This window comes from Myodes glareolus, chromosome 12 (assembly GCF_982192425.1).
Source record: "Myodes glareolus chromosome 12, mMyoGla1.1, whole genome shotgun sequence".
Lineage (NCBI taxonomy): Eukaryota > Metazoa > Chordata > Mammalia > Rodentia > Cricetidae > Myodes > Myodes glareolus.
The window spans coordinates 9737982-9764632 of record NC_142037.1 but is presented as its reverse complement, the minus strand read 5'-3'; the positions used below and the strand labels follow the sequence as shown (position 1 = coordinate 9764632).

The 26651-nt window shown below is 39.3% G+C and overlaps 1 protein-coding gene across 3 annotated transcripts; it reads right to left on the bottom strand.

Annotated features, from left to right (window-relative positions):
• On the bottom strand, positions 1–26578 carry LOC148120104 (uncharacterized). 3 transcript variants are annotated; one of them, XM_087911959.1, is made up of 11 exons: positions 26297–26578; positions 24105–24222; positions 23197–23370; positions 21751–21857; positions 11564–11638; positions 10924–10985; positions 7341–7374; positions 5450–5516; positions 1249–1360; positions 758–998; positions 1–159 (listed from the first exon to the last, which is right to left on the bottom strand). In XM_087911959.1, exons 1-10 carry the CDS (start codon positions 26551–26553, stop codon positions 796–798), a joined length of 1209 nt encoding a protein of 402 aa, XP_087768085.1. In that variant the 5' UTR covers positions 26554–26578; the 3' UTR covers positions 1–159; positions 758–795. The 3 variants fall into 3 exon arrangements, with proteins under 3 accessions (XP_087768085.1, XP_087768084.1, XP_087768086.1); XM_087911958.1 differs by lacking the exons at positions 1–159; positions 758–998 and having other exon boundaries at positions 1005–1360; XM_087911960.1 differs by lacking the exons at positions 1–159; positions 758–998; positions 7341–7374; positions 10924–10985; positions 11564–11638 and having other exon boundaries at positions 1005–1360.
• Positions 26579–26651: the final 73 nt, after the last annotated feature.

The window sequence follows — 26651 nt, the reverse complement described above, 5'->3', positions numbered from 1 at the left end:
TATTTTCATAATAGATTTTAATAAAATGCTATTACAAAGTGATATATATATAATTCAATTTTCAAAAAAACTAAACATTAAAATTTATAAATTTTATAAAGTATTTCTGACAGACTATCAGTAGATATCAGTAGCTCCTCATAGGTGCTTCAGTGGAAACTAAAAAGAAAAACAAGAATGATCAGTAGTATCAAGAACATCATGGGTGGCATTGTCAGGATAAGCAGTAACAGAGGCATCACCAGTAGAATCCTATGTAGTGTCATGTCACAATGAATATCATTGTATTGAGAATGGTGAGAAGGTGGAGTCTTGTTTCATTGATTTTATTCTCAGAGGTTGTTTCTTTTGGGGTGTTTGTTTACAAAACGATGCTGTCCACATAAGTCATAGTGTATGGACACAGAAAAATAGAAACTAATATCTAACAGTTACATTTCCCAGCTTAGATATTCAGAAAATACAAGTTCCACATTAAGAGTAAAAAACATTTCCTCATTCCAGCATGGGAGACAACTGTGAGCTTACCAACTTTACTTGATCAGTTTGGTTGGACTAAACTGATTTTGTTAATTTTATGTGATGCATTTTCAATATGACTGGAAAAGATAATCATTTTTTGTACTTTTAGGTAATATCTAAAGAGTCCGATACAAAGTATGAAATGTATTTATCATACATATTAGAGCCAAAGAGAATTGGATTTTGAGTACAGAAATATTTATCTATTTTAAGCCATTGTTATGGTCTAACTTACCTTGTTAATCTCCTTGTAACTTTAACTGTGCAGGATTGCTAAATAAGGTTCAATACCCACGTTATCACTGAAGCCACAAATTTCAGCAACAATATTGATGATATGAGGAACAGCAATGATGTGGTCGCTGCCCCACTTGAAAATACCATGGGGTGAGTAATTATTACATAACAGGGGGAGTCAGTGGGATTTGCATCAAAAATCCACATATTTGAGTTCTGAGGAGGGTCCAACACGTCGCCTAGGATACAAAGAAGAGCAGATTCATGATCAGTTCTCAGCTAAGACACTGTTCTCTTCTAAGCAGGTATCAAGAACAGGGTCAGAATGTTGCACAGGGTCCATGGTGTCACCACTGTGGCTACCAGGAGCAAGCTCAGGGTCAGCATGTGTTCTCCCCCTTGCATGCCCAGTGTAAGTAACTAAGGAACGTGTGTGATCCACAGTGGTGCTGTGAACAGTAATTTCCTCAGATGCCTGAAGATTGTCACCTCTGTCAGTAGCATGAGATGTTGATGTTGAGTGAGCATTGGCAGGAGGCTGGGGCACGATGTCATGCTCATAAACTGGAGGAAGGAAACCTTCTTCCTTCTTTTTGTCAACCTTTAAGGAAATTTGGAGATGTTAGATTTCATTGAAAATTTCACTTATTTTTATTCATTTTAGATCTTATCTGTTCATGTCAGGGTCTTGATTTATAGTCCCCAAATGTTTGTTTGCTCAGGCTAATTTTATCACTATAACTGCTGATATCCTGAAACTTTAGCTTCCATTCTGTTTTAGTCAAAGGCCCAGAGTTTGAGAATCTTGAAAGGGGATCTGCTCAGCTTTATGCCTTCTTTTCTACTTTTCTTTGCCACCTCTCTATACTGGGAAGATGAATAAAAAGACACAATATGTCCTCTCCTGTCTTTAGGACAAGGATTTTACATTCCATCCAGATTAAGATAATGTGACAATCCGGGACTTTGGAAACAAAAAGAATCTCTCTCTTCTGCACCACACTAATGCTCTCCCCATGGCCTTTCACAATTGCCCATTAGGTTCCCAGGATAATAGAATAGTGAGGGCGACTTCTGAAATGCAGGAATAAAGTGTGCCACTACCCACAGCAGATGGGAACAATGGAGGTGAAGTAAGGGTTCTGGGAGATGCCATCCAAATTCTTACTCCTTAGCTAGGACTGTTTTTTATATATGGCTGATGAACGTAATGGCCTGTTCCAGCATCTCTATGGTAGCTTGAAGAAGAACAGACTCATAGGCTCATATATTTGAATGTTGGTTTCCAGGTAGTGGAACTATTTGTGGGGAAGGTTAGGAGGTGTGGCCTTGTTGGAGTAGTTGTGTGGTCTTGGGTTTCAGAAGACTGGTGCTATTTCTAGTGAGCTCTCGGTTTCTTGTATAGAGCTAAATGTAACTCAGCTGCTGCGACAGCACCATGCCTGCCGGAAAGGAATCATGGTGGTGAAGAAACTGTATGTATCCCATTGGAACCATGTGCCACACTCTGAATAAACCCTTCCTTCTAGATGTTGCTTTGGGCATGGTGTTTTATTACAGTAATAGAAAATAATATAACCATCATCCAATGACATGGACAGAGCCTGAAGGATCCATACCCTGTAGGCTGAACGGGTATTTAGCAGTGGATTATGCCAAAAGAGTTGAGACAATCCATAATGTTTGCTTAGATAGGATACATGGAACACCACCTGATTTAATCAGATACATTTAGGAAGTGCTAGTTCTGAAAATGCATTTGATGCTGTTTGTCAGAAGGGGAGCCTCACCAACTTTTATTTCAATTACAAATAATCATGCTACCTTGTAATCGTTCATGACATCTCAGGGAGATTCCTAACTTAGCAGTCTATGTTTACCTTTCTGTACCAGGTTTGAGGAGACTTTATTCTACTTGTGTGAAAAACTCAAACGTTCCAAGGCTTACCCAACATCATCAAACAGTGTAACATGGAGATGATTAAACAAAATAGCTTAAGAAGCATCATTTGTCAAAGGAAAACAGATGAGGAAGTACACATCCTACATGTATGTCCAAACTGCTCAGTGCACCATGTAAAAATGTTCAGTTCATTGGTTTCCTTGAGAATGATGAACTTGAACACATCAAAGCTTGAGATATCTGTGAGCCTTAGACACATTTTCACATGCCGTATGTTTCTCTCATTGCTCCATCATTAACTAAGTATGCTTAAGCCAGTTATAAAAAGGGAATGAAAGGGCCACATGGTACAATTATAGTTTTCCAGGATACATGCCACATGGAAAACAGAAACTCTGAAGATGACTAAGAAGACCCTGAAAATATTTTCCTTATATGCTAGTCACACAACAGGAGCACCAATGGATATATCGACACTGTTTATTATCTGAGTGTGTGTGTGCTTATGTGCTTGATTTAATATGCCAGTTTGTGCTATGCTAGTGTGTGTGTGTGTGTGTGTGTGTGTGTGTGTGAAGGGCAGAAGATAACCTTCAGGAGGTGGTTCTCTGCTTTCACTGGGTGAGACAGGGTCTCTCAATGTTTCTGAGCCTCTGTGCATTCCAGTCTGGCTGGTTTGTAGGTTTCAAAGCTGTTCTACTCTCTCAGCCTCCAATCTGGATTTAGGGATGTTGGGATTACATATGTGAGACATTTGTTGTTTGCTGTTTTCTCTGGGATGGAACTCAGATCAATAGGATTTCAATGTAAGGGCTCTGAACTGCTGGCATGTGTGTGTGTATGCCTCTCTCTGTGTCTCTGTGTGTGTTCTAGCTTTGTAATGCAAAGTTGTGTGTGTGTGTGTGTGTGTGTGTGTGAGAGAGAGAGAGAGAGAGAGATAGAGAGAGAGAGAGAGAGAGAGGAGAAAGAAACGGAGATAGAGGTAGAGATTGATTTTTATCAGTTCAGAAAGAAAATAGAGGAAAAACTCATTGTGATGTGAGCTTTTTCTTTCTCCTAAGCTAAGCATCATCTTTGTGCCTTTGGGGCCTGTGTCATTTATCAGAGTGTCTGACTGTAGCTCTTCATGAAGATTTCTACTTAGCATTCTGTTAGCATGAGGAACCGACATTATCTAGATCAGGTGGTGATTTTATACTCATTACATTGCAATCACCAGGTAATGGGTTCTGGAAAACTCATGTGTTAATATGGTTTTATGCAAATCTAACATCATAAAAGTGATGTCTGCTTTTATTTCAGTCACATCTTTGAAGGATAGAAACAACTGCCCTTTTGCTTTATTTGCCTCAAGAATATGCTAAGATCTCACTTCTGTTAGTGATATTGTGGTTTGTATTCTAGTCCTTGGCATATCCAAGATGTTGCTCCCTTAATACCAAGGACAACACTCCGTGGTTGCCACACTCGTCACATTACCATTTACTTTCTGTATCAGCCTAAAATTTCTACATTAGTCTAAAATTTCCATTTGTATTAATCATGTCAATTTATATGCTAAATATAAATTTTTTCACTGAAATCTTGGAAGATGTCTGGCAACTGAATGTCTGTTTATTAAAATCACTTGAGATCTGTCTCCCCACTAAGACCTCCCTTGACCAATTACTCACTTTGATCATACATAATAGCTAATATTAATTTAGAAACCAAATTGGATTAGGCTTAAAAGAAAGAACATTTGAGTTTGGTTCTGACAAAATTAAAATTAGGTACTAATGGTTTCATTAAGCATAATAATTATGTCAAGTCTGCCCCTGTCTCTCCTAATGTTGAACTTAGATGGTTCAAGGTAATTAGCTAGTTGTCAGCCATTTGTAATGGAAACTGGCAATTGGTGTAAGTAGGGTCTACAAACAGAGCTATCTCTTCTGCTTGCTTTATACCTTCTGAGGGGTTTAAAACACAAAAGAAAATTGCCATTTCCTTTCCATTTTCCATTTTTCTTGAATACAGATTTTTGAAGTAAGACTTGATAATTCTCTGGATTTCCTCAGTGTCTGATGTTAGGTCTCACTTTTCACTTCTGATTTTGTTAATTTGGATTTTGTCTCTCTTTCTTTTGATTGGTTTGAACAAGGGTTTGTCTATCTTGATTTTCTCAAAAAAGCATTTCTTTTCCCAATGACACTTTGTTTCATTTATTTTGTTTCTATTTTATTGATTTTAGTCCTCAAATTGATTATTTCCTGGGGTCCACTCCTCCTGGGTGAGTTTCCTTTTTTTGTTCTAGAGCTTTCAGGTGTGCCATTAAGATGCTAATGTGAGATTTCTCCAGGTTCTTTATGTAGGCATTTAGTGCTATGAATTTTTCTCTTAGTACTGCTTTCAAAGTATCCCAAAGAATTGGGTATGCCATGCATTCATTTTCATTAAATTCAATAACTGGACTCTTTAAAATGTATTCAGATGTATTACCACAGTTGTTTTCAAAATCAGTGTAATGTGTATTTATTTCTGCAAACCATCCTTGGTCAAGCACAAGGCACCTTCTATTATGTGAGAACTGCATGCAATCTTCCACTTTCTGTGTTTCCAGTTCATTCTCTTATTGGGTCATTGCTATCTGCAAGGATTTATTGCTCACTGGAATTTATAGAAAGGATGGTTCACTGATACCAAACACTTTTCTTTGACCAAATTTCCATATAAAACTGTGATAGGTAGACTACTGCTGCATTTTAACAAAATTCATAAGAAAACAAATTTCACAACGGAGAATTTTACCTTAATACCAGAGGTACTGGTCTTGTCCTCTGTTGAAGATGATGGAACACGAGCCTTTCCAGAGAGCCTTTAGAATAAAAACATGCAGTGAGGGGTGAGTTTGGTCCTTAGAGCATCTCTGTTGAAAGATTTATTATCTGTGTACTAAGTAACATTTTTGCATTTATGTAATTCAACGTTGAACCCGTTTTAAAAAGTTTTTGCTTTTGCAGTTTCAACTTGTCTCAATCTATGTAACATTCAGTGAAGACTCACCCATAGTTCTATTTAAAAATAAAAATGTAAAAAGCCAGTGGTTTGGGAGATGGCTCAGTCAATAAGAATGTTTGCTGCCAACACAGATCACCCTGAGTTTGAATCCTCAGCATCCACATAAAAAACTGGGCATGGACACATGCATGTAACCCCAGTACTGTGGATGGAAGAGACAGGGTACCATTTGGGCTTGTTGGCTGCCAGACCAGCTCCAGGGTCAGTCAGAGATCTTATGTCAAGTGTATAAGTTAGAGAATGATACAAGACATCAATGTCCTCCTCTTTCCTTCATGTCTGCACAGAGAAATATGCAAAGCATGCAACAGGCACACACACACACACATGCAAAACACACACACACACACACACACACACACACACACACACACACACCCAAACACATAAGAGGGGGGAATGGCGGGTTTTGCAAACACTTGTTCTGATGGTTGCAGTAAATGATTGTTATGAGCACTGAATGCTCCCATTTCATTTGTTCCCCTAAACCTAAAGCACCATGGCCTGTTTTCTGTAATAAAAAAAATAAGGCATTTCATTTCATTTCACTCTCCCAAGGAGTTGTTTGCTTTGGGAAAACATGAAATGTACTCTATGTCTAAGCACTAAGTTGCCATCAGTCTCAAAAGTCACCATATTTTGGTGCCTTGAAGCTATGTTTTGATAGTATGTCCACATGCATATGTCAAAACTCTTTATAGTCAAGGGTATTTCTAAGTCAATTTATAGGACACTGGAGAGCAACATTGTCCCCTCAGCTCTGCTTCATCTGAACTACAGCTAAAAGCTCCAAATTTCAGGGTTTCTGATTGGCAAACTCTGGACCAAACACTTTGTTTTTCTAACTTTCACCTACCTTGGGATTCACCACAGAGGTGGAACTCATTAAGAGGGAAATAAACCTGCTTAACAGAAGCATGTCTATAAGGCCATTCTGAGATGATCATCTCAGCAAAGTCTGGGAGAGTTTTGAACCTTGCCATTTTGCCCACACTCTTCCCAGCAACTTGCCTTAAACATACTAGTTAACAGGATTAATTGCCTAAAAACTAATATATATATATATATATATATATATATATATATATATATATATATATATACATGTACATGATATGTTATGTGCAGTGTATTTGTAAGTATGTGTGATTTCAGATACATACATGCCAGTGTGTAGGTGTGGTGATTGGAGTACAGACTTGGGTGTCGACCCTCACCCTTGGCCATAGTTATATGACTGAATCTCATTCATGAATGCAAGCCCCAGGCTAGCAATCCAGGCAAGCCATCCAGACAATGTGAGAGATGCTCTGTTTCCACCTGCAATCTCACCATAAGCTCCCCAGGATTCTAGAAGCGCACAAGACCAACAGGCCTCATGTGGACCCTGGGCTTCCTTCTCCCATTTTCCCATATGCACAGCCAGCACTTTACCCGATGAATCACCTCCACAGACAGGGAGTCTTAACAGCATTTCATGCTGTATCTGAGGCATAATTCAGCTTTGATTAGCAACTAATCAAAAAGCTAAAATTGTCTTATACAGAGGAAAACATGGTGCCAGCTTCTGAACTTTATAGTCTCTACATACTCATTGTATTTAAAATCCAGACATTCTTACCCGAGTGAAAGCTGGTCTTTATTTCCTCCATTAACTACAGAGCAGAAACACAAAATATGTTATAAGCAACTGTAGAAAAAAGAGCATTGAATGCTGAGGCTAATACTTCATTACTACATATACTTTGAATCTTTGTAGCCTTTAAAGTAAATACTGATTTATAGACAAAAAATACAAGGATAACTCTTAATTTACACCTCATGTAAGGTTCAAATACAGAGACAATTTTCTCAAAAGTCAATACTAATAATAAATTGGTGTACAAAACATCTATGATCATGAGCATTAGCATTATCAAACAGAGAAACTGACATCTTAACCAGAATCAATATCACAAGCTGAAGTGTTAACATGGTAGCACAGTGTTGCTGCTGTTGATTTTGTCTCTGGAAAAGTGCTGTTAGGAGAATTGTAAGTGAGCATACTCATCTTGCATGGAAGTGAAAAGAGTCTCTCTAAGGTTTGAGTTGAACTTATTCCATTGAAGATAAAAATTCCAGACACAAGGAAGCTAAGTCTATGAGGATCGTTCTTTGCAGCATAGCAAAACTTAAAAAACACAGGTAGACCAAGGGTAAAGAATCTCCAGATGCCAGGGTGGCAAGGCTACAGAGAGAGAGGGCACTGTGTGCACACTCCTCAAGTGCTTCTGAGGAAGCTGCAGAAGCCCCTCAGTTCTAGCTTCTGGTCCCTCACTCATGGGCAGTGCAAAGAAGTTCAGCACCAGGACCTATCACCTACCGTGGTAAGAGCTATTGGAAAGCCTCCTGCAGTAGTTAAGCACCCTAAACTCGATCTCTGGGGTGAGAAGCATGGAAGAAACGCGGGAACCAAGCAGCAACTTCATGGTAGTAGTCCCTTCCAGGAAACATTGGAGTTCCCACAGACAAGGCATTAAGCTCCCACTGCATGCTAAAAGCCCGCCCTCTGAAAAGGAATAAAGCAAATTCTTGTTTGTTTTATTCACAGTATATAAACTGTAATTTAACTTCGTTGGCATTGCCTATGGCTGAAGCAGAGTGTTGGTCCAACCAACAAATGGGTTGCAATGAGGCTTAGCATGTGGGAGACCTCCATCAACCCTCTTCATCACAAAGAAAATCCAAGGTGGTTCCTGTTCACCTGCAAGCTCCGTGGAACCCTGAAACACAGCTTGTTCCAATACTGAGGGGACCTAAGAGCCTGTGAGCTCTGTGGAACTCTGAAACACAGCTTGATCCAATACTGAGGAGACCTAAGAGACAGCCACAGTAATGATTGTACCAACATGCCAAGACACTGCTGGCCCCATTTGAAGGAAGAGATGGGGGAAAAAAGAGATGAGTGGGTGCCTATACAAGAATTCCTCCAACATCCTAAAAAAACATGGTAACACCAGAATCCAGTGGACACACAAAAGGTAGACTTGATCATCCTAACCCAGAAGTAGAAGAAAATGACTTTGAATGTAACTTTATGAAAATGATGTATACCTTTACAGAGGAGGTGAAAAACTCCCTTAAAGAAATTGAAGAGAAGACAAACAAAGTTGGAAGAAATTAATAAATCCCACAAAGAAACCCAAAACTACCCATGAAAAAAACAAACAAGTGAAAGAAACAGTTTAAGACTTGTAGACTGAAATAGAGGTAATAAAGAAAACACAAACCAAAAGAATCCTGGATATGGAAAATCTGGGTAAATGAACAGGAACTACAGAGACAAGTATAACCAACAGAATACAAGAGATAGAAGAAAGAATCTCAGGCACTGGACATACTATAAAGAAAATAGACTCTTTGGTCAAAGAAAACATTAAATCCAACAAATTCTTAACACAAAACATTCAGGAAATCTGGGCCACCATGAAAAGGCCAAAACTAAGAATAATAGGGGTAGAAGAAGAAGAAGAACTTCAGCTCAAAGACACAAAAAACATATTCAACAATATTATCGAAGGAAACTTTTCCAACCTAAAGAAGGATATCCCTATGATGTTCAAGAAGCTTACAGAACACCAAATAGACTGGATCAAAAGAATAACATCCCCTAGCCCTATAATAATCAAAACAAAAAACATAAGAATAATGAAAGAATATTAAAAGGTGCTAAGGAAAATGGTCAAGTAACATATAAAGGTAAACCTATCAGAATTACGCCTGACTTCTCAATGGAAACCATGAAAGCCAGAAGGTCCTGGATAGATGTGCTGCAGACACTAAGAAACCATGGATGCAAGCCCAGACTACTACATTCTGCAAAGCTTTCACTCACCAACTATGGTGACTCAGGAAGGTCAGTAGGGCCACTAACTAGTGGACTGGGATTGTGGCTCAGTAGGAAAGCCTATGCTTATTATGCAGGAGGCCTCAGTCAGTTCTCACCACCACAAATGCCATGAATAAATAACTTCATAATAAAGTGACACAAAGCTGTCCCCATTACAATCATATTGATTCTCTTCATCTTACTCTTGTGGGAAGAGGGTTTTGGATTCACTACCTAGTGTGGTTGCCACTGCCAAGTTAGATATAAAAGACACTGTGATGACAGTTGCTGAAAGTAAATACTACGCGGTGTTCCCCCCACTGCCACAAAGGTTCTCCAGACTCAATGGAGAGGCAGCTAATTCTTTGAAATAAAGAATGATGTCATTTTCTTCACTCTGCTTTTTGTTCCAATTTTTATTTCTGAATCATGCTTTGCAGCATGGAAATGATACACACACCTACCGTGTTTGATTTAAGAAAAACTAAAGAGAAAAGTACTGAAGGCAGAGATAACGGGTAGGGTGCTTGTGTAGAATGCTCCCAAAACCTTGTGTTCAATGTCTAGCACTTCAGAAAACAAAACAAAACAAAAAAAAGAAGGATAGAAGAGAAGAAAGGACGGAAGGAAGGAAGCAATGAAGGAAGGAAGGAAGGAAGGAAAAAAGAAATAATGGAAGGAAGGAAGGAAGGAAGGGAAAAGGAAAACATGTTAGAATTGATAAATCTTCATAAAAACAATACATTCACAGAATGTAGAACAAAAGAACAAAGCTTTCACCCTAAAATGGGAGATTTCTAAAGAAAACAATTATACAGTAGGACAAAACTGTCCAAATTGAGAAACTGCACAGACATTAAAGAGGTCAGAAGATTTTAATTATATCATAAGGTAGAAAAATTATTTAATGAAAGTTATTGATTACTGAGGTTTGTTTGTGACATAATTACATTCTAGTGACACTTACCTGTGTATTGGTATGCAGTACAAAATACAAGGCTTTTGTCATAAAACTAAAGAAGAATATGTATTTCTAATTATCCTATTTGCTGCAATGTGACTATGTAGGACACATGCTGCGTGAAGTTGATTTCTCCTTTATTCAAAGGCAGTACAGATATCAGCATTAATGTAAAATAAGCAGAGTTTTGACAATATACTTTCACAATTGAAAATTATTTGAAATAGTTTCTTAATTAATTCTGACTTTTCAGAATATTTGAAAACCAGAGACCTGCATTTATACTTGATTTCCATAACTCCTTTAGGGGATCTAAAATCTTTACTCTTCCTTATTTTCTTTAGGGAAGGTAGGAGCAGTTGAAGTCATTCTTACCTTTGTTGATGTTAACACACTGTTTCTTGGTTTGTTCAGATTCTACTGCAGCTGTTTCTCCACTGTGACATATGTTTAAAAGTGATCATCATTTAACTATTCATATAAAAACACTTAGCATGTTTTCTAATTTTTTTATTTTTGAGTCCCTAATATAGCTTACATTAGATACATACAAATAATTTTTTGAAACAGGATCTCATTAAGCATCCAGCTGACTTTAAACTCACTATATGCATCATGTTGGTCTTGAAATCAAAGAGATCTCTGTGTTTACTGCCTTCCAAGTTCTGGGATTAAAGGCATGGGCAACAAGGCCCGGCCTAATAACTCTAAATTCATTCTTCAACAGTTGGTGATGATTAATAACTGCTGTCCTTCCACCTTTCCTCATGGAGAAGAAACAGTGAAAATTCAGCTCTTGATTAAAACACACACAGAGAGATATCCCTGCTGCAGTGCTGAGAAGTTCTATCCAGAGAGGTGAGTGGGTGCTCACCTGGGTGGTCTGTCCCCGAAGAGAGCACAGCACCTCCCCCCTCAGCTTCTGTGGCAGGGTCTTTGGTGCTCCACAGGACCCCTCCCTGCCCTCACTGCTGCTGCCCTTTTGTCTCCTGGGTCCTGGAAATACCAGATATACCTGCTGCAGTGCTGAGGAGTTTCATCCAGTGAGGAAGAGATTGTCAGGCGCCGATGAAAAAATTCCTCCAACAACCTGAAAGGCAACATGACATCTCCAGAATCCAGGGATCACGAAACTAGAAGAATTGAACACTCTACTACAGAAGAAATAGAAAAAATCGACTCTAAGCGGATCTTTATGAAAATAATAGAGGAACTTAAAAAGGAGGTGAAAATCTGGTATAAAGAAATGGAAGACAGGTATAACAAAAATATTGAGGAAATGAGTAAAGAAATGGAAGACAAATATACCAAAAAGATTGAAGAAATGAGTAATCCGTAAATGAAATTCTGGGAAACCAAGAAAAAACAATAAAACAGGTAATGGAAACAGTTCAAGACTTGAAAACTGAAATGGAGTCAATGAAGAAATCACAAACTGAGGGCCGGCTGGCTATGGAAAATCTAGGTAAACGAACAGAGACTTCAGAAACAAGCAAAACCAACAGAATACAAGAGATAGAAGAAAGAATCTCAGACTCGGAAGACACCATAAAGAAATTAAACGCTCTGACCAAAGAGAACAGCAAATAAAACAAATTCTCATCACAAAACATTCAGGAAATGTGGGACACAATAAAAAAAACCAAATCTAAGAATAATTGGGGTAGAAGAAGAAGAAGAATTGCAGATCAAAGGTCCAGAAAATATATTCAACAAAATTATAGAAGAAAACTTCCCCAACCTAAAGAACGATATCCCTATAAAGGTTCAAGAAGCATACAGAACACCGAATAGACTGGATCAAAAAAAAAAAATCCCCTTGCCATATAATAATCAAAACACAAAGCATTCAGATTAAAGAACGATATTAAGAGCTGCAAAGGAAAAAGGTCAAGTAACTTATAAAGGTAAACCTATCAGACTTACACCGGACTTCTCTATGGAAACCATGAAAGCCAGAAGGTCCTGGATAGAGATACTGCAGAAACTAAGGGACCATGGATACAAGCCCAGACTACTATACCCAGCCAAGCTATCGTTCACTATCAATGGAGAAAACAAAATATTCCAGGATAAAAACAAATTTAAACAATAAGTAGCTACAAATCCAGCCTTACAGAAAGTATTAGAAGGTAGATCACAACCCAAGGAATCCAACATTCCCAACACCGCCTAAATAACTCAGACATCTAGCAACCCTTCACAAGCAAAACTCAAAGAAGGGAAAAACATACACTCTACTACTCCCCCCCAAAAAAATAACCGGAGTCAACAACCACTGGTCATTAATATCACTTAATATCAATGGACTAAATTCACCTATAAAAAGGCACAGACTTAGAGACTGGATACGAAAACAGGATCCAACATTCTGCTGTTTACAAGAAACACACCTCAACCACAAAGACAGACATCTACTCAGAGTAAAGGGCTGGGAAAAGATTTTCCAAGCAAACAGACCTAAGAAACAAGCAGGTGTGGCCATTCTAATATCTAACAAAATTGACTTAAAACTAAAATCTATCAGAAGAGATAGAGATGGAAATTTCATACTCATAACAGGAACAATTCATCAGGAGGAAGTCTCAATCCTGAATATCTATGCCCCTAATATAAAGGCACCCACTTATGTAAAAGAAATACTTCTAGAACTCAAGGCAGTCATCAAACCACACACACTAAGAGTAGGAGACTTCAACCCACCTCTCTCACCAATGGACAGAACAATCAGACAGAAACCCAACAGAGAAATAAGAGAATTATTGGAGGTTTTGAATCAAATGGACTTAACAGACATCTATAGAACATTCCACCCAAATAGGAAAGAATATACCTTCTTCTCTGCAGCCTATGGAACCTTCTCAAAAATTGACCACATACTTGGTAACAAAGCAAACTTCCACAGATACAAAAAAATATTAGTAACCACCTGTGTCTTCTCAGATCACCATGGATTAAAGTTAGAATTCAACAACAATGCTACCCCCAGGAAGCCAACAAACTCATGGAAGTTGAACTGTCAACTATTAAATCACCCCTGGGTCAAGGAAGAAATAAAGAAAGAAATTAAAGTCTTCCTTGAATTTAATGAAAATAAAGACACAACATACTCAAACCTATGGGACATTATGAAAGCAGTGCTAAGAGGAAAGTTGATAGCACTAAGTGCCCAATTAAAGAAAATGGAGAAAGCACACATTGGAGACTTAACAGCATACTAGAAAGTTCTAGAAAAAAAGAAGCTGATTCACCCAGGAGGAGTAGAAGACTGGAAATAATCAAACTGAGGGCTGAAATCAACAAAATTGAAACACAGAAAACAATCCAAAGAATCAATGAAACAAAAAGCTGGTTCTTGGAGAAAATCAACAAGATTGACAAACGCCTATCCAAGCTAATCAAACGGCAGAGAGAGAACATACAAATTAATAAGATCAGAAATGAAAAGGGGGACATAACAACAGACACAGAGGAAATTCAGAGAATCATTAGATCTTACTACAAAAATTTATATGCCACAAAGTTGGAAAATGTAAAAGAAATGGACATTTTTTTAGATAAGTACCATATACCAAAGTTGAACCAAGAACAGGTGAACAACCTAAATAGACCTGTCAGTTGTGAAGAATTAGATGCTGTTATCAAAAATCTCCCTACCAAAAAAAGTCCAGGACCAGATGGTTTCAATGCAGAATTCTACCAGAACTTCTAAAAAGAGCTAATACCTATACTCCTTAATGTATTCCACAATATAGAAACAGAAGAGTCACTGCCAAACTCCTTTTATGAAGCTACAGTTACCCTGATACCAAAACCACACAAAGACACAACCAAGAAAGAGAATTACAGGCCAATCTCACTCATGAACATCAACGCGAAAATTCTCAATAAAATACTGGCAAACCAAATCCAAGAAAACATTAGAAAAATTATCCATTATGATCAAGTAGGCTTCATTCCCGAGATGCAGGGCTGGTTCAACATACACAAATCTATCAATGTAATCCATCATATAAATAAACTGAAAGAAAAAAACATATGATCATTTCATTAGATGCTGAAAAAGCATTTGATAAAACTCAACACCCATTTATGATAAAGGTGTTGGAGAGACTGGGGATACAAGGATCATACCTAAATATAATAAAAGCAATATACAGCAAGCTGACAGCTAACATCAAATTGAATGGAGAGAAACTCAAAGCCTTTCCACTAAAATCAGGAACACGACAAGGCTGTCCACTCTCTCCATACCTCTTCAATATAGTGCTTGAAGTTCTAGCAATAGCAATAAGACAACATAAGGAGATCAAGGGGATTCGAATTGGAAAGGATGAAGTTAAACTTTCGTTATTTGCTGACGATATGATAGTGTACATGAGAGACCCCATAAACTCTACCAAAGAACTCCTACATCTGATAAACACATTTAGTAACGTGGCAGGATACAAGATCAACTCCAAAAAATCAGTTGCCCTCCTATACAGAAAGGATAAAGAGGCAGAGATGGAAATCAGAGAAACATCACCATTCACGATAGCCACAAATAGCATAAAGTATCTGGAAGTAACTCTCACCAACGACGTGAAAGATCCATTTGACAAGAACTTTAAGTCTTTGAAGAAAGACATTGAGGAGGATATCAGAAAATGGAAAGACCTCCCCTGCTTTTGGATTGGGAGAATCAACATAGTAAAAATGGCAATTCTACCAAAAACAATCTATAGATTCAATGCAATCCCCATTAAAATCCCATCAAACTTCTTCACAGACCTTGACAGAACAATAATCAAGTTTATATGGCAAAACAAAAATACCCATGATAGCCAAAACAATCTTATACAATAAAGGAACTTCAGGAGGCTTTACCATCCCTGACTTCAAACTCTATTACAGAGCTACAGTATTGAAAACAGCTTGGTATTGGCATAAGAACAGAGAAATAGACCTATGGAATCGAATAGAAGACCCGGATATTAACCCACAAACCTATGAACACCTAATTTTCGACAAGGGAGCTAAAGGTATACAAGGGAAGAAGGAAAGCATCTTTAACAAATGGTGCTGGCATAACTGGATGTCAATCTGTAGAAGAATGAAAGTAGATCCATATCTATCACCATGCACAAAAATCAAGTCCAAATGGATTAAAGACATCAACATTAATCTGTCCACTTTGAACCTGATAGAAGAGAAAGTGGGAAGTAGTCTACAAGATATAGGCACAGGAGGCCACTTCCTAAGTAGAACCCCAGTAGCACAGACAATAAGAAAAACAATGAATAAATGGGACCTACTGAAACTGAGAAGCTTCTGTAAAGCAAAGGACACTGTCAGTAAGACAAAACGGCTACCTTCTGACTGGGAGAAGATCTTCACAAACCCCTCATTAGACAGAGGTCTGATCTCCAAAATATACAAAGAACTCAAGAAACTAGACAATAAAACTATAATTAACCCAATTAAAAAATGGGGTACTGAACTGAAGAGAGAATTCACAACAGATGAACTTCGAATGGCCAGAAGACACTTAAGGACATGTTCAACCTCCTTAGCGATCAGGGAAATGCAAATCAAAACCACTTTGAGATACCATCTTACACCTGTCAGAATAGGTAAAGTCAAAAACACCAATGATAGCCTATGCTGGAGAGGATGTGGAGTGAGGGAAACACTCATCCATTGTTGGTGGGAATGCAATTCTGTGCAGCCACTGTGGAAATCAGTGTGGCGGTTTCTCAGGAAACTGGGAGTCAACCTCCCTCAGGACCCAGCAATTCCACTCTTGGGAATATACCCAAGAGATGCCCTATCATACTACAAAAGTATTTGTTCAACTATGTTCATAGCTGCACTATTTGTAATAGCCAGAACATGGAAACAACCTAGGTGCCCCTCAATAGAAGAATGGTTAAAGAAGGTGTGAAACATATACACATTAGAGTTTTACTCAGCGGTAAAAAACAATGACATCTTGAATTTTGTATGCAAATGGATGGAAATAGAAAACGCTTTACTGAGTGAGGTAACCCAGACCCAAAAGGAAGAATATGGTATGTACTCACTCATAAGTGGATTCTAGGCATAGTTAAAGGTCTTTGAGTCTATAATTCGTGATCCCAGAGAAGCTAAATAAGAAGGTGAACCTGAAGAAAATCATATAGTTATCCTCCTGGATATTAGAAGTAGGCAAGATTGCCAGGCAAAATTGGCTGCACGGGGGTGGGGGGGTGGAAGTAAGGGGAGATGGTTAGGGAGAGGGGAGAGGGGAGAGGGGGAGGATTGAGGATGGCTTGGGGGAATGGGAGGGGGGGGAGGGAGGAAGGATGGTTATGGGAGCAGGGAAGTTTATATTTCAACTAAGGGAGTCATTTTAGGGTTTGCAAGAGAATTGATTCTGGAGGGGTTCCCAGGCCCAAAGAGAGGTCCCCAGATGGTACTCTGGGTAGCAGAGGAGAGGGTGCCTGAACTGGCCTTGGACCATAACCATACTGATGAATATTTTGCATGTCACCACAGAACCTTCATATGGCGATGGATGGAGATAGAGTCAGAGACACATATCGGAACACTGGACTTAACTCCCTAGGTCCAAATGAGAAACAGAGGGAGGGAGATCGTGAGCAAGGAAAGCAAAATCAGAGGGGGCCTTCATCTGATGATGGATGGATATAGACGGAGACCCACATTGGAGCACTGGAAGTCAGGACCGCGAAGGGTGCGTTCACCCATTGATACAAGGGGACTGATCGAATGAGAGCTCACCAAGGCCAGCTGGACTTGGACTGAATGAGCATGTGATCAATCCGGATTCTCTGAATGTGGCTGACATGGGGGCTGACTGAGCCCCCAAAGTCCAAATAAAGACTGAGAAGCCATTGACAATGGCACTGGGTCTTGTTTCGTCTACATGGACTGGCTTTTTGGGATCCTGGCCTGTTTGGATGCTCACCTTCCTGGACCTGGAGGGAGGGGGTGGAACTTGGATTTCCCACAGGGCAGGAAACCCTGACTGCTCTTGGGAATGGAGAGGGAGGAGGAGAGGGAGTGGGGGGAGCAGGAGGGTATTGGGAGGAGGGGAGGAAGTAGAAGAGTGTTTTCAGATACTTGCATAAACAAGTCTAATGGAAAAAAAAAGAAAAAAAATATGAACACAAAAAGACAAGTAACGTGTATTTTGGTTACTCAAGAAACTTTCAAGAGTGTTCTGAAAACAAATATCATGTATCACATCATATTAGCAACTCAGGTAAGAGAAAAGGACAGTGGCTTCAATTATGAGTGCTTTGAAATAAGTTCTAAGACAATTCAAAATACAATGATTTATAGTATCTGAAATTCATATTTATAAATTAATATAAGCCATTTTCATTAAAATCATAAAAATTTAAACCACCCTAATGTCTGGATTGGGGAGAGAGCTTAGTGAACAATATGTTTTCAACACATTCATGAGCATGGGAGCTCAGATCCCCAGAGAAGTTCAAAGAATCACACTCATCTGAAATTCTACTGTGCACATGGCAACATAGGGTACATACAGGAAAATATCCAGAAGTTGTAGGCCATATATGTCCAGGCAAGAGCTTATACTAAAAGTGAGAGAGGAAAGGATTGACATTCAAAGTTGTCCCTTGCTATTTTCATGGTTGCATATTATCCCACAAGCAACCGCACACATGCTCTCTCTCTCTCTCTCTCTCTCTCTCTCTCTCTCTCTCTCTCTCTCTCTCACACACACACACACACACACACACACACACACACACACACACACAGTGGGGAGAGAGATTTAAATGAATTCCCAATGTTGAATTTAGTGACCTCTTTTTGAGATTATGACCAGGTAATGAGACTCCTGAATAGTTCTTCTTTAGTTTCTTCCAGGAAAAACAATTTTATTTGATAGATTAAGACAAAAAGAAAAGCCCGTTAAGAATAAGGTTCAAATTATAAGGCATTAGAGACCCATCAATAAAATAACAAACATTCAAAGATTGGACATAGCTCCTCATGTATATATTGTTTATCTGGATATAATTGCTCATTTCTGAATTAATTGATTATTTCAGACTTGTGAAAGTAAATATTAATGTTGGTATTTAATATTTTCTGATACTTTATCACAATAAAATCATAAATAATAATAAAAAATAAAAAAATAAAACACATACACACACACACACATGAATGATAGCAGTGCTTTTTCCACACGATTTGCTTTGAATGCTGCAGTAACCTTGCATTATATGCTCGTGGAGTCAGTGCTCCTGTTCCATTCATCTGCCTGCATGTCCCTATGGCCCCACAGTCCTAACTCTGTCAGAACTCTTTGGAGGCATTCTGTTGAGTACTATGCTCTCAATGGTCAGTATATGAAAAAGTTTTTTTTTTTTTTTTTTTTTGCTTCTAAGCATCCTTCTCCCTGCATTCTCAGAAGCCATGACAGTTGTGATACCTTCAAATTGTTTTAACAGTTCACTCATGTGTGAAAGCTGAAACCACCGCCTGGCTGTTTCTTTATTTAGTGACTTTTTGTGTAATCCCGAGTCTTTGGAACTCACGACCAGCTTCAAAACTCAAGGAAAGCAACATTCTTTTGTCAACTATATTCTTCCCAGGTCACAGCTAAGACTGCTGGACTTCGGGGCCTATTGCCAGTATACTCTGGACCAGCAGCTTTATTCTCCTAGTTTCTGCTTTCGCCGTTCCTTTTACATGCTTTGGCTGTCATCACGGTCTTGGAGCTTGTCATGGGACTTTCCACCTGCGGTGTGAACCTTGTCCAAAATAGCACCACTGCTGAAGTGATCTCCAGCAAACTGTAGGAAAACCTTCAACCTTGACCACTATTTTCAATGTCTTTTGAGCAGATAATGATCCCCAGTCTTATTAGATCAACAATCTAAACGTAACTTTTTCATCTTCATATTTGATATGCGTACCTGTTCACATGTGTGTATGCATTTGTGTCTGTTGATCCTAGTGCATGTTTTTTAGGTCAATGGACATTTTTGACTGTCAGTTCTTACCTCCTAACTCAGTTTTGAGGCAGAGTTTCTTGTTGTTAACAGCTGTAAAAGCAAGACTAAAGTATAACTTTCCGGACAGCCTCCTGTCTCTCCATCTCCCATGGCCCTCGAGGTTCCCTGAGATTAAAGATGCACACAAGCACATGAGGCCCTTTCTGTGTTCTGAGGAGTTGATCTCTGAAGTCTTGGGTTTGTGTGATAAGTACTTTATTCCTGAGACATGTTCCTAGTCATGAATTCCTAAAACTGAGTTATTCCATGTCAAAGACACAAGCATACTTTCTCTATTTGCTTCAAAAGTACCAGCTTTACAAATTTCTGTTTATCTTGTATTAAAGGAAGAATAAATGACCTCAAATGGTTCTTCTTAGAGAGAAACACAGGCCCTCTAACTGGATTAGAGGTTTAATTGAAAGTGCTCTGCACTCAGAAGCCTTAGTTCCATAATTAATAGCAATACACTTATAACCACTTCTTTAATTTAGGCTCAAAGTCTTCTTTTAAAAATTGAGTATTTTAGAGCCAGATAGATGGCTCAGTGGATATACATAATTGTCACAGTAGCCCAGAATTTGAATACCTGGAATTCAACAAAAACTCAGACACTGTGTAATGTATCTATAATCCCAGCACTTTTATAGTACAAAGGAGGTGGAGGTAGTAAAATACCAAAGAGGCTTCCCAGCCTGCTCACCTGGAGTAAGTGGCCAAGTGCCAAATAAAAATAGAAAACACAGTAGCATTGGGATTTAATTCTGCTGCATGGTCTAGCTCTGTGGGAGCCTGGTTTATTTGGCTGTTCACCTTTAAAGACCTGTATGGATGGGGAAGGACCTTAGACTTCCCACAGGGCAGGGAAATCGGACTGCACTTAAGACTAGAGAGGGAGGGGGAGGAGGAGAGCGGGGGGGGGAAAGGGAGGCAGGGAAGAGGGGGAAATTTTTAATAAATAAAAAAAATAGAAAACATGCCTCAAATAAGATGGAAGGCAAAGTCATCACACAGTGTTGTACTGTATTTTGGACGGGACACAAAAACAAGTACATGAAGATGAGGGATGCTAAACCATGTTTAGAATATATGGTAAGCAAAAGTGTATTTTCAATAAAAAATACACAACACACAGACTTTACTTTTTAATTCATCTGACTTTAAACTTACACACATGAACAAAAAAGGTAATCGTTTGATTTTTAATGCTGAACTCAAATACCAAGTGTCCCATTTAGAGCTGCTATTTCTATGATAAAACACCATGACCAAAATGAACTTGGGACCAAAGAATTCATTTGGCTTATATGTCCACATCATAGTTCATCATTAAAGGGAGTCAGGGCAGGAACTCAAACAGGGAAGGAAACTGGAGGCAGGAGCTTACAGAGGCCATGGAAGGGAGCTGCTTACTGGATTGCTCATTCTGCTTTCTTATAGACTCAGGACCATGAGCCCTGGAACAGCACTTCCCATGATGTGTTGGGTCCACATCCATCAATCACTAATTAAGAAAATGCCTTACAACCAGATAGTATGGAGGTATTTTCTCAATGGAGTCTTTGTTCTTTGTACTCATTTTGGACAAGTGTCCTTATCCAAATTAACTGTTTCAAGAGTTTGGGTGCACAGATTCACATCTGACCAACACATTGTCAAGATATTTCAGACAGGACACCGGAAAAAATAATAGCATCTGGTAATATCATCTAATCGATGGATAATGGAATCTATTTGCTTATTCAAAATTCACTTAAAGCAGATTGAGTGATCAAAGAAATATTTGAAAAAAATATTTAAGTTGAACATATTTAAGAATAAAATATCTAAGGAAGAGAATAAGAAATAATAAAATTATACATTCCAGTGTTGAAAATAAAGTTGAGACGTTTCAAAGTAAACACCACTAATATGAAGTTGCCTTAACAAGTAGAAAATTGCCAATCAAGTCAGATTAGAAACGACAACTTGTTTTTAAATGGGAATCTGAGCCCTGATACACACTGTTCCTTTGTTTATGTTGGAACAGTCTCTTTTCCAGCTCACACTCCCTGTGAGCTAGTCTTTCTCAATAGGTGCTTATGAGTTGAAGCCATATTCCCTCTACCATTTTAGTGTTCATTACTTAAGCAATGACACCCTCAAAAATGGCACTAAGATTGTAAAAAAGAAATGGTACCTATTTGGCGCAAGCTCCTCATGTGCATCCGCACCATTCTGAATCAGGAACTCCGCCATTTCAGGCTGATTTTCATTTATTGCAAGCCTGTAAGGAGTCAATCCATACTGCAAAGGAAAATTTTCATTTTATAAACTGACATGCTTCTCAACTGAAAAATGTATCATAGATTTTGTAAAGAAAATGAGTCACAAAAGGATAGATTTTCCTTCAGTCCTTGCTGCAGATTCACACACACAGGACTTCCCTTTCCTTTGAAAAGGAAACATTTTTCCCTGTCCAACAATGCCCATGAACACCACTTTTTCCAGAACTTCCCACAAACGCTTGCTAGTTCCAAGTTTCTTAGCTCCATGGAGATGTGCCTCCATTGCCCCAATCCTAAAACATGGCGGTAGATTTGGTGTGCATCTGTTGAATGAGTGAACTCAAGTGGCATCTCTGGAGCAGTTTCTCAATCTGTATTTCAAAACTATTTTCCCTAAACTAAAAATTTTCTCCCAAACCAAACATCATTTTCTGTTGCAGTGGTCCAAAAAATGCTGGAGGAAGACCTCAGACTCAAATGGTATGTAAACACAAAGAGTGCTTATTCTTCAGAAATAGCCAGCATGCAACAGTCCATCACCCATATAAAATGTTAATGAGGACCAGGGACAAAGACTTGCAGGCCCTTTGAAGGAGGACATGGGGAATTCTAAGTATCTTTTTAATAATTGGGCAGTCAGGGAGCAGTAACATGGGGGGCATGTTGATTGGACAGAACTAGTAACAGTTTCATCCACTGTGGAAATTTTGTGTCACTATGGTCAGGAGCAGCCAGAGCCTGCAACTCTGGTCTCCCAGCCTTGTAAGGCCAGGTTTGGAACTGTTTAGCCAACTGGGAAACTGGGGAATTGACTGGGGAACTTCCTGGATTCAGGCTTAGGTCATTAATTACAATGGAGTTGCTCCTTGTCTAAGATAAGAATCACATTTTGGCCCCTTCATTATGTACATATAAAATCTGAAAAAGTTAAGTGAAAAAGTCTTCTCAGTATGTTTTCTTCAATGATCAAATTTCCACATTTACCTGTGTGCCTGTGACCTTCCCACTCTAGCCTCATCTCTGAGGGACAAGTCATATCAGTAGCTTCTTAATTGCAACAGATTTGTATTTTCTACAGACATTTATCTTAAAATTATTTTTTCTATTATTTGTGTGTATGTGAAGTATGTGTGGGCCCAAGTCCTTTACTTGTTCAATTTTAAAGTAAAGCCCAAGTCTGAAACAAAAGGTGCTGTGCTGAGTTCCTTTAAGTTACCTACAAAACTATGAAAAACAGATTAGGAAAAAATGCTTGACTCTGAACAGATTCAGTGAGACTGCTTGAGTTTCAGAATATGGAAAGTGATCTGAGTGTCATTGCTGGAAGTAAATTGTGAATGAAGTTGAATGATTCTTACCCCCGTTTTTGCTGTAATATCTGCATTATACTCTAACAGCTTGCGGACAACTGTGGTTTTTCCCCTGCAAATAGCATGGTGTAGGGCAGCATGTCCACTGTCATCGACAATGTGGGGATCAGCACCGTGCCTGAGTAGGATACAGATGCATTCGATGTTGTCCCTCTCGGTGGCCTGTGGGTATTGTATAAAGAAAGAGATACTGAAATCAAGAACTTGAATAAGCATTCCAACAATTCCATTGAATAGTTACCCTTGGATCAGACCAATTATTTAGGTTATGCATATTATCCCTCTCTTTTTGAGAGAGGGTCCTCAAGTACCCAGATGTTCCTAAATTCATAACCTCCCCACCAAAGTTTTCCAAGTGGTAGAGTTTCAGAGGTGTGCCACCACACCTAGATATTAAAGCATTTCACTAGCACTGTTTGGCCATTGCTGTAGTGGGGGAGGTTGCTTGTTCATTTCCTTGTTTTGATACCGTGGAAGAGGTTGAAGACACCTGGAAAGAAGGAACCTCACTTGAAGAACTGCTTCGACCAGACTGGACTCTGGAAAGCCTGTATAGTATTTTCTTGATTGAGGTTGATATGGGCGGGCACAGCTTCCTAGGGGTGGTGGCATGACTGGGAAGGTTGCCCAGAGTAGTATAAGAAATCTGAGCAAGTCTTGGACAAAGCCATGGAAAAGCATCATTCCCCCATGACCTCTGATTCATTTCCTGCCTCAGGTCCTGATTGAACTCCTGACCTGCTTTCCCTTCATGACTGACTGTGATGTGGAATTGTAAGCCAAATAAACCTTTCCTTTCCTGAGATGGTTTGGGCCAGTGTTTCATCACAGCAACAAAAAACAAACAAGGATAATTTCTAATCCATTTTATATGAAAAGTGTTTCCCGATAGCTACCTTGATTAGTGGTGTTCGGCCTTCATCATCCTTCATATTAATATTGATACAGATGTTGGATAATAGCAACTCTACCACGTTTGGATGATTATGGGCAGAGGCGTAATGTAGTGGACTCCTACAAATTGAGAGGACATTTTAGGAAATTACAGATTATTATGTAAAGGCACACTCAAGTGTAAATAGTAGACACCAATGTGCATTTCCTTCTGATGTAAGAGAAGAAACTAAAATTTTCTTATTTATTTATTTCTTTTCTCAGGTGTTCATCTAGTCTGTTGGGATGCTCACCTTCCTAGACCTGGAGGGATGGGGGGAGGAACTTGAACTTCCCACAGGGCAGGAAAACCTGACTGCTCTTAGGACTGGAGAGGGAGGAGGAGAGGGAGTGGGTGGAGTGTGAGGGTATTGGGAGGAGGAGAGGAAGTGGAAATTTTTATAAATAAATAAATAAGTAACTTTAAAAAAAACTGAGCAAATCTATCCAGAAGGAGAAAACCTATGGTATCATAGCTCCCTTGCTTTGATTTTCAAAAAGCTTTAAGACAAAAAATACTAGGGATTCAACTGAGCATCGTTCATTGTTTTCAATATTTAAATTTATAGAACGTCAGGAAAGCTGACTGGACAAATGTAATATTTTAAGAATGAGAGGGTCTTGAGAGCTAGTAGATTTGTATGCTGTACAGTAGATATCTAAGTTACATGCAGGGAATAAGTGGACTGGCAGAATGGATAAATACAGCTGGAAAATTCAGTGTTTTTAAAGAATACAGTTATTAAGCAAAAATACTTTGAAACAATAATTTACTGCTCTATTATTTGTATGAAGCTCTAATTTGGAAGACTGAATAACGATAGACTAAATAACTTCTTCTGGAGAATCTACGGTTGAGGGTCATTGTTTCCTGCCTATAATCTATTGAGAAATAAGAAACAAGGACAAGAAAAGAGGGCTGCAGTGTTTGTTACAACTCAGTTGAGAAATCACTCGCCCTGCAAGCCTGATACCCCAACTTCAGAACCCCCAGCACCTTGAGAAACTGGTGCTGGAGATGTGGATACAGGAGGATATCCAAAGCGTGCTTGCCAGCAAGTCTAGGTCAATCAGTATACTCCAAGACTATCAGTCAAACACAGTGGGGATTTGGGTGAGAGAATCTGTCTAAAAAGCTGAGGTGGAGGAACCACAGGGTGGTTCATCAGGTGAGGCCACCTACGGGCAGAACCAATGGCCTACATTCAATGCCCAGAATCCACAAGGTGGCAGAACACAGTTGTCAATAGTTCTCTTCTGACCTTCACACACTTAGTGGGCATGTGTGAGCCACAAGTGCACACACACATGTGATTTTTTTTAAATAGGATGAAAAGAAATTTTCAAAGAGAATGTCAACCGCTAGCCTTCACATATGTACCCAAACACACACAACATGTATATAAGGGGCCGGGGGATAGAGTTATAGTTCAAGTTGAAATTTTCCTTATGAGATTCCTCAGCAAGCATGAAACAGACATAAGATTTCTTGGTGATTCTTTGTGGGTTTCTTTGATTTTGAGTTGACTTAATATGTGAAAATTTATCTTATGATACAATTTTCTGTGTTGCATATAACAGCATTAAAACCATATACATAAGGGCTGGAGAGATGGCTTGGCATTTACAAGTGCTAGTTTTTCCTGCAGAGGACCTGGGTTTGATTCCTAGCACCCACAAAGCAGATCACAACTGTCCATGGTTCCAGTTCCTGGAGATCCAACACCCTCTTCCTATGCTTGTGCAGTACACTGAAAATACATGCAGGCAAAACACTCAAACCTAAAAATTGTAAGTGTACACATAAAAAGATGTATGTGGTTTTCTTAGCTAAATTCCTTTAAAGCCCCCAATAAAGTGCTCTAAAAGAGACAATGTAAAGGGATTTGTAAACTAACTGAAGTTCTTTGTTTTGCTTCTCTTAAAGAAAGCCTAGGAGCTGCCCTTCCAAGGTGTGCAGGTTTCAGGTGCCTAGGAGCCTAAAGCAGGTATAAAACCCAGAGGTCTCCATGAAAGAAGAGCCTTAAGCATGACATCTGCCCTCCCTCAGGCTGCAGATCTGGAAGGTATGTTTCTCCCTGGTATACCCTGACTGTCCCCTACAGTTTCTGCCCCTTCTGCCCCCTGGCCCTCCCCCCTCCCCAGGCCCCATTACCTGCCCCTCTGGTCGCATTCATTGACATGATGTTTTCTGCCATTCATGTATCGCTCCACTAGAGCCAGATCACCCACACTGGCCGCCCTTTGAAACCTCCCCACGGGATCATAACCAATTAAATTAAGGGGAAAATGCTGCCTTCTCTGACCCAAGCACCCACAAGCCAGGCAGGCAGGCCACAGGCGGGTGTACCAGCGAGTCCGCCGCCGAGGGGCTCTAACTGTAAAAGCATTGTATTCAAAATCCTCCGACATGTTGAGCCTCAAGGCTCCACAGGCCCTCCTGGCCCTCCCTGCCCTCCCTTCCCTCCCTGTCCTCCCTGTCCTCCCTGCCCTCCCGGTCCTCCCTGCCC